The sequence below is a fragment of the Zootoca vivipara genome, chromosome Z1, assembly GCF_965207765.1.
Source record: "Zootoca vivipara chromosome Z1, rZooViv2.hap1.1, whole genome shotgun sequence".
NCBI classification, from domain to species: Eukaryota; Metazoa; Chordata; class Lepidosauria; order Squamata; family Lacertidae; genus Zootoca; species Zootoca vivipara.
The window spans coordinates 75,235,214-75,243,264 of NC_142583.1; the positions used below are offsets into that span (position 1 = coordinate 75,235,214).

General features: G+C 60.1%; 1 protein-coding gene across 1 annotated transcript; it reads right to left on the reverse strand.

Annotated features, from left to right (window-relative positions):
* Positions 1–1,882: 1,882 nt before the first annotated feature.
* On the reverse strand, positions 1,883–7,959 carry MOGS (mannosyl-oligosaccharide glucosidase). Its single transcript, XM_035134535.3, has 5 exons — positions 7,945–7,959; positions 7,366–7,770; positions 6,004–6,224; positions 4,920–5,116; positions 1,883–3,768 (listed from the first exon to the last, which is right to left on the reverse strand). The coding sequence occupies exons 2-5, from the start codon at positions 7,748–7,750 to the stop codon at positions 2,043–2,045; spliced, it is 2,529 nt and encodes an 842-aa protein (XP_034990426.3). The 5' UTR covers positions 7,751–7,770; positions 7,945–7,959; the 3' UTR covers positions 1,883–2,042.
* Positions 7,960–8,051: the final 92 nt, after the last annotated feature.

Here is an 8,051-nt window from a genome sequence, read left to right on the forward strand (position 1 = left end):
CAAATGAATGGTGGGCTGCATTGGTGTATTGCGTCCTAACTATGGCAGGGGCCACTCATTGGGGGGGGGGTTGCAATGGAGATGGGGCAAACCTTCAGGATGCCATTTTGTCCACAAATCCATGTGGCCAGACAGGGAGACCCACCTCATATGCAAGCCTGCGGACTTGAAAACCAGAGGTTCAAGAGCTGAGGAATCTGCCTTAACCCCAAGTCTACACATGCAGCGGGGCCACACTTGTGTCCTGTGAATGGGGGGACTCTTTGGGAATCTGGCCGGGACGGGGAATGGCCGGCTGTAGCCCCCTGTGCCAAAACAGTTTTCTTGCAAGTCGCAATGAAGATTTCCACGCAGCTGCTAACGGAGGGCAGCCCTTCCTGTAAGGAGACAGGAGGAGCCTTGCTCAATCGGTGCCACGGCCCCTCTAGACCAGCTTCCTGTTCTCACGGTAGCCAACCTGGGGGAAAGCAGCAAGCAGGATCCAAGCACAAGAGCCCTCCCCTCTAGCTGTCGCTGCTGAAGTGGCCTGCAGCCCAGGAAAGGTGATGGCATGGTGAAGCCGTTAAGTATTTTGGGTGCCTTGCGATGGCCTGGCGAGAGATGTTGTGGTCCAGGGGCAGAGCAGCCTCCTTGGAGGCAGGATGTTCAAGCTCTGGGCAGCTTCGTGGAAAAAACTCTGGTAGCAGATGATTTGGGGGGGTGGATTTCTGCCTCTGGAGTTTTCCATATCTCCCAGCAACCAATGAGGCAAGATCCTGTGGCGCTCAGCTCACTCTGGGGTTGAATTTGGAGGCTGGGCTGGGTGGGGGGAGGGTGTTCCCTCCCTCCTGTGGGCAGAAGGTGCCATTTTGCCCACCTAAATGTTGGCACTTGGATGGAATTCGGGTGAGGCTGGTGGCCCATGTGGCTCCATATACCTGCATGCCTAGGTTCGATCCCCACTTGGGACAGCTGGCTCTTCCTGCATTGCAGAGGGGTTGGGCTAGATAATCCTCGGGACCCCCTTACAACACGCTGTGGCCCTTAAGCAGCTGGTCCCAGTTCACATCACCTTATCCTATATAATAAAGTGCAAGTGTCTCTGCGTCCAGATTCCCTGTGTCCGCGCTACTGCCCCACCTACCGTTTCCCTGCGGCCGCCAACCGCTGCTCCCAGCCGGACTGAGCGTTGGTGGCGGGGGGGGGAGAGAGAGAGTGTGTGTGCGTCCATCCAGCAAGGACAGGTCCCGGGGTTCGGAGAAGCGCTGCGCAAGCGCTTCTCCGAACCCCAGGATGTCTCCTTCCTGTCGGCGGTTGGGGGAGAGGAAGGAAGGAGGAGAAAGGGCTGCTTTCTCCTCCTTCGTTCCTGTCCCCCTGCCGCTGACAGGAAGGAGACATCCTGGGGTTCGGAGAAGCGCTGTGCCCGTTTACTCAACGGGCTGAATTACACTAGCGCCCGTTTACTCAACGGGCTGAATTACACTAGTAGCACCATAAACTCGTCAATCCCCAAGGCTTCAAAAAGTTGTTAACTTGCAGCACATTTGCCTTTGGGTAGCTGCACTCCCCAAATCGTAAGCAGCAGGGGCCCAGTCAAAATCCTCCCTCCCAGGAGCTAAAAACATTAAAAGGCTTTGAGGTTCCCCCCCAAAAAAACAATAAAGTGGCATATAAATTTTGCAAATTAACAATAAATAAAATCCCAAGTGCAGATTCACCAGCAGCCCCTGGGTGAGCCACTCTGAGCGCACAAACCCCCTTCCTGTTGCCTTTGCTTCTGACTCCAAAGCACCTATCTCCCCACTCCAAACTCCAGAGGTGGCAGCCCAAGGGAATGCCAAAGCAGAGCACGGAGGCACCTTCCCACAGCCCAGCTCCTTTCCCGCAAGAGGCCACTGGCACATCCAGCTTCACAGCTTTATTTCGCTAGAAAATCAGAAGTCCGATCCTGGAGGGAGGTGCAGGGAGAGCAGCTGAGGCCAGCTGCCCAGGATTCAAAACACCTGAGGGGAGGAGGCGGGCACCGCACCCACCAAGAGCGTGGCACAGGCACTTTCAGAAGCTCAGTACTCCTCGGCCATCATGAGCACCACCAGGGCCGACCAGCCCGTGAAGGGGTAGCACCCTTGGCCCTTGCCTGTGCCGTCGTGATACTGCTCCCAGACGTAGCCGCTCTCCAGGTACTGCCGGTAGACGTTGCCCACGACGTTGGCTCGCAGCTCCCGGTACAGGGCGGCCGCCTGCTCCCGGAAGGGCCCCTCCAGCCGGCCGTAGTGCTGCAGAGCCCGCACGGCCAGGAAGTTGATGTTGAGCCACACCGGGCCCCTCCAGTACGGGGGGTCGTGCTCCGTGTTGTGCTTGAGGTAGAAGGGGCTGGAGCGCGACAGAGAGCGCAGCCCAAAGGGGGTCCAGAGCTTCCTCTCGCTGCGCAGGTCGGTCAGCAGGCTGCCCAGGCGCGGCGAGTCGGGGCGCAGCAGCTGCAGCAGCAGCGGGAACAGGCTCACGTAGCCAAAAGCGCCCCCCACAAACTGCAGCCGGGGCGGCTTCCGCACCACCCGCAACAGGCGCGGCGTGGGCAGGGGCTGCCCCGGAGGAGAGGGGCGCAGCTTCTCGCGCTCCAGGGCCGCCGCCTGCGTGTGGTTGCCGTAGTCGGCAAAGGTGCCCAGGGCCTCGGCCCAGTGGTGCCGGTCGAGCAGCTGCCCGTCCGACAGCACCTCCGCCATGTGACGGTACTCCTCAGCCGGCTCCCCAAGACGCGTGGCCACCTCCGCCATGACGCCCGAGGCCACGGCCATCCAGCAACGCAGGTCCAGGTGGCGCTCGTCCTCCGAGGGGTGCGAGGCCCTCGGGTAGTCGTCCAGGCCGGAGGTGAGCGTCTTGGGGTTCAGGAACGCCTGGGTGTCTCGGTCGCGGCCGCGCCAGCGGAAGGTGAAGGGCAGCGGCCCGGCCTGCGTGCTGTTGTACCAATCGTACCAGCTCTGCAGCCGCGGGTAGAGGCGCCGCAGGTAGTCCGTCCCCAGAGCTTCCTGGGCCAGCAGCTGCCGCAGCGCCAGGAAAAGCGTCGGGGGGTTTCCGGCACTGCTGTGCTGCACAACGAACTCGGCGGGCACCTTGGCACGGGCCTCGGCGCCCAGGATCTGCTCCCGTGGGATCCAGCCTTCGGCGTTCATGAGGTCCAGCCAGTGCGCCAGCACGTCTCGGCTGAGGGCCGCGTCCCAGCGGGCCAGCAGCAGCTGGTGGAACCCCTCGTCCCACAGGAAGCCCCGCGGGAAGAAGGAGCGCGAGGGCACGGCTGTGAAGAGCGGCGCCTCCTGGTAGGGCTGGGGGAGCTCGGCATGGGGCGACTGCACCAGCGAGCGCCCGTGGAAGTAACCCATCCCACCCAGCATGTTGCTGAGGGCGGCTCGGGCAAAGCTCTGCTCCGGCGACGAGAAGCCCTTGCGGGCCAGGCCAAAGGCCTCCTCGAAGCGCCGCTCAAAGGCTGCCGTGTGGCGGCCCAGCTCCTGCGACAGAGCCTCGCCCGCCAGCCGCCCGGCACGGTCGCCCACGCTGCCCGATTCAAAGAGCACCTCCAGGCGGCAAGGCAGCGACACCGTCACCTGGTGCACCAACAGCTGGCTGTGAGGCAGCAGCCCCCTCTCCCCGGCCGGGGGGTGGTAGGCTTCCACCCCAAAGTAGCGGCGCTTGGGGGCTCCTGGCGGGGCAAAGGTGAAGCGAGGGGTCAGGCTGGCTTTCACCACGTCGCTCAGGCGGTCCAGCCCTTCGGCCTGTGCCTGCAGGTAGTTGTAACTGGAGAGGGAGAAAGGGAGCAAGAATCACCGCCAAGGACTACTGCTCTTCCTCCACGGGAAGAGGCAGCTATCATCTTATCTATCTATCTATCTATCTATCTATCTATCTATCTATCTATCTATCTATTTCGTTTATATAGTGTCCCTTCACCTGCAGATCTCAGGGCGGTTCACAAGATAAGAGCAATTTTGGCCTTAAATGGAAATTCTGGACTTTGAAGTCATTTTATTTATTTGTTTATTGTTCTGTATTGTATTGCGCTTATTAGTATTTTAATTCATGTGGAGTGTCTTATCTGAGTTGATACAGCAAGCGAGAAATTTTCTTGTTCCCGCAAGGGGACAATGACAATAAAGTTTTTATTCTATTCTATTCTAAGATAAAAATGGGATAGTAGCACAAAATATATACCGTATTTTTCTGTCTATAAGACACCCCCATGTATGAGACACCCCCTAATTTTTGACATTTTTTAAAAGGGAAAAAACCTAGTCTTATACACGGGAAAATGCGGTAATTAAAGCAAAACTAAACATAACCCGCCTTCCCACATATAGAGTTTAAAAGCCGTAGAATATGATTCATTAATTTTAATATTTTAAGATTAATTTTAGAACTGCATTGATCATAAATTGGTACCATCATGACTGAACGGTATGCAAGTTAAATTGGCCAACCGGAATGGATACAATACCCGTACCCAATATCTTATGAACCGCCCCGAGATCTTTTGCTGAAGGGTGGTATATAAATCAGCCCAAGGTCTGGTTGAAGAGGAACGTTCAGCCTGGCACTACAGATGTATAGTCAAAGCCCCAGGTGAGCCTCCCTGGAAAGAACATCCCACAAAAGGGGAGCCAGTGCAGAGAAGGCCCCGTCCTTGTGTTGCCACCCTCGGGACCTCTCAATGCTTCCGAATGCCAGCTGCTGGAAACCGCAGGAGGGGAGAGTTGCCCTCGTGCTCGGATCCTGCCTGTGTGTTTCCTGTAATGGGTATCTGGCTGGCAACTCTTGAGAGCAGGATGCTGGGCCATGGGCCTGATCCATCCGTCTCGGCTTAGGTTCTCACTTAAGGGAGACACAATCCCATCCCCACCCCGCCCCCTAGGATTGAAAATGGTGCCTGGCATTTCTGCCCTGCAGGGTACCTGGCGTAGAGAGGTGCTGTGCCAGCCTCATTGGTGGGCTGCTGGAAGGTGATGGTGAAGTGGCCCAGCTCCTCTGTTGTGCCTGTCAGGGATGCCAAGCGGCCCGTCTTCTGCTCTACCACAGGCTGCAAAGACCCCTGCCCATCCGTCGCCACGTAGAAGAGCAGAGAGATGAAGGGAGCCGGGGGCCCAGTTCTCTGAGGACAAGAAAGCAGCGTCAGGAAGCCGTAAGACTACTCTCTGTGGCTCTGTCATGGACGCTTCATTTGTGGTCCCTGCACTGCAGGGGGGTTGGGCTAGAGGACCTTTGGGACCCCTTTCAGCTCTACCATTCTAGGATTCTGTTTGCCTGGCCGCCTATCTGCTTCTAAGTCTTTGAGAGCCCTGCTCTGGGTGAGACTTGTGGGTCGAAGCCTCGGAAACCTGATTCGAAGCAGGCCTTTGCATCCTGGCTGAGCATCTTGGGGCAGTGGGGGGGGGGCGGTCAGCCCCATGCATTCTAAGCCTTGGAGAAACTTGGTTCCCTTCCACCCCTCGGACAGAGTTTGGGGCCTCTGCTGCCGTCTCGAGGTCACGGGGAAAGATAAGAGGCAGAAGGAGGAGAACTATGGGGGGGGGGTGTTATCTTGATGTCCTCAAGGGCTGTGCGTGTTTTGGAACGAACAAGGCAAGGAAACCAGAGGCTTCCTTGTGCTGAAAATGAAGTTACGCTGTGTAGCCCACTTGGCTGCGGTCTGCTGGCAAGCGGGTCCCAGGGCTGCCACCTGAAGGCCTGAGAAGGAGCCCAAGCCACGGAGCAGGGAGCGAGCAGTGGCTACGAGCCACAACGGCTGCATTCTGCCTCCATGCTCGGAGGCAGCAAAGCTTGGCTCTTTGGCTCAGATCCTGCTTGCGAGTTTCCCACAGCCAACGGTTCAGATGGGCCCCTAGCCTGATCCTGCAGGCTCTTCTTGGGTGCAAGCATGCCTGCGTCTGGTAACAGCTAAGCAGGAGCCCCCCTGCACCTCCCCTCCAGCTCCACGAAGGGCTACGGGTGCATTCCTTAAGAGGTGCCCGTCTCTCCCGCTGGCTCCTCCCCACTCACCTCGGGCCGCACCGTGACCCTCCAGCTCCAGTCTCCCCCGTGCTGACCCCCAGGCCGCTTCACAAACTCCGTCTGCAGGCTGAGGCCAACGTCCTGGATCTCCTGCACCCCAAAATTGACGCCGTCGTGAAGCAGCCAGCCGTAGCGCGGGAGGCCGTCACTCTGCTCGCAGGTGTGGCGCAGCCGGACGTCCCCCTCCAGCTGGTGCATCCACATGAGGCCTGCGGGGAAGGCAGAGCAGGAAGAGCCACAGAATGGCAGAGTCGGAAGGGCCCTCCAGTCATCTAGTCCAACCCCCTGCTGCAATGCAGAGAGGGTGGCCAAGACCCACTCTGCCAGGGACAGCAAAGGCACAGACCCCGTTGCCTCCTCATCTCTTGGCCACGCTCCACGAGGACAGAGGCCTGGACGACAGCCTTGCAAGCCCAATCTGTGCCGGACTTGCAGAACACACTGGCTCCCTTCTTTCCTCTAGGACAGGGGTGGCCAACTCCCAAGAGACTGCGATCTAATCACAGAGTTAAAAACTGGCAATGATCTACCCCCTTTTTTGGGGTTCAGGTCAAAGTTGTTGGGCTTTTTTTTTAGGAAGAAGGAAGGCCCATTTTGGGGGGCGGGTGTTGGGTCAAAGTTGTTGAGTTTTTTCAGGGAGGACGTAAAATGTTGAGCTTTTTTAAAGGGAGCCATAGTTGTTCAGCTTCTTTGGGGGGAGCCAGTGATCTACCGCAGGCGTCCAGTGATCTACCGGTAGATCACAATCTACCTGTTGGACATGCCTGCTCTAGGAGCACTGAAGACACCCAGATTTTTGGAGAGGGTTGGAAGGAACCCTTATGCCAACACCAGAACTAGTGGGCCACATATTCCAAAACAGCTGCCAAGGAACAGCTGTTGGGACAAAGAACCTCCTCCCCGGTCCCAGCAGCATGTGACACACCACCAGCTCCTCAGGAGTCGCATCCTGAGTGCTCTCTCCTTTGCTAGGGGGGGGCAGTGGGGGGGTCTTTCCACCTGGGGTCTGTTTTGCGCTGGAAGTGGGCTGAAAGCGCCCCTTTCTCTGCACGCTCTGACACCTGTCCCAATCTGACTTGACCCCAAGGCTGCTCTCTTGAGACAAAGGGATGCCAACAGCAGCACCCCAAAGACTCCAGACTTCCAAGCGCCGGGCTGCCAAAGCCTTGTGCCACCTGCCACGTGGACCTGGACGGCCAAGGGTGCCGGTGGCGCCGGGTCCATCGGCAAGGCCCTCCCCCGGCCGGCCTGCCCTCTTGGCATCCCAAGCACAGAGCTAGCTGGACGGGGCCCCCCCGGGGTCATCCAGCCCGACCCGCTGCAAGCGGCGCTTCCTCCCCTCCCTCTCACCTGCGACGGGCGATCGGGGGCTGCGCGCCTTCATGCCGAAGTAGACCTGCGGCCGGTAGGAGCCCCAGAAGCGGCGGGGCTCGGCCGCGGGGCCGCTGCTGTTGGCGTCCAGGATGCGCGGCGCCGGGTGCAGGGTGAGCACGCGGGCCGCCCGCCAGCGCCGCGCCCCGACGCCGTAGCCCACGGCCGCCAAGCCCAGCGCCAGCGAGCCCAGCGCCAGCAGCGCCACCAGCCGCGATCGCGCAGCCCGAGGCTGCCCCGGGGGTCCACCGCCGCCGCCTCGCAGCCTCCTCGCCCCGGCCGCCGCCGCCGCCGCCCGAGGGGGCCCCTTCTCCGCCGAGCGCCGCCCCGCCTCGGGTCCTGGTCGCCGCCGCTCGCGGGCCATCCTCCGCGCCGCCGCCGCACCTGCAGCCCCGACGGGGCGGGAGAGGGGGAAGAGACGAGTCGCAGGAGATCGGGGGCCGCCCGGGGACTCCCCCGGCCCCCGACGGGCAGGAACCTGCTGCCCAGGGTCCCCCTCCCTCCCTCCCTCCCTCCCCCCAAGCGCCGCCGGGGCAGCAAGGCTGTCTCCTGTCTCACCCTTCCTCCTGCTGGACTCCACGCGGCTCCCCGACGCGGCCAGGACTACCTTTCCCAGCAGGCCCCGCGGCGCCCGGAGTCGGACCCCGGTGCACTCTGGGAGCTGT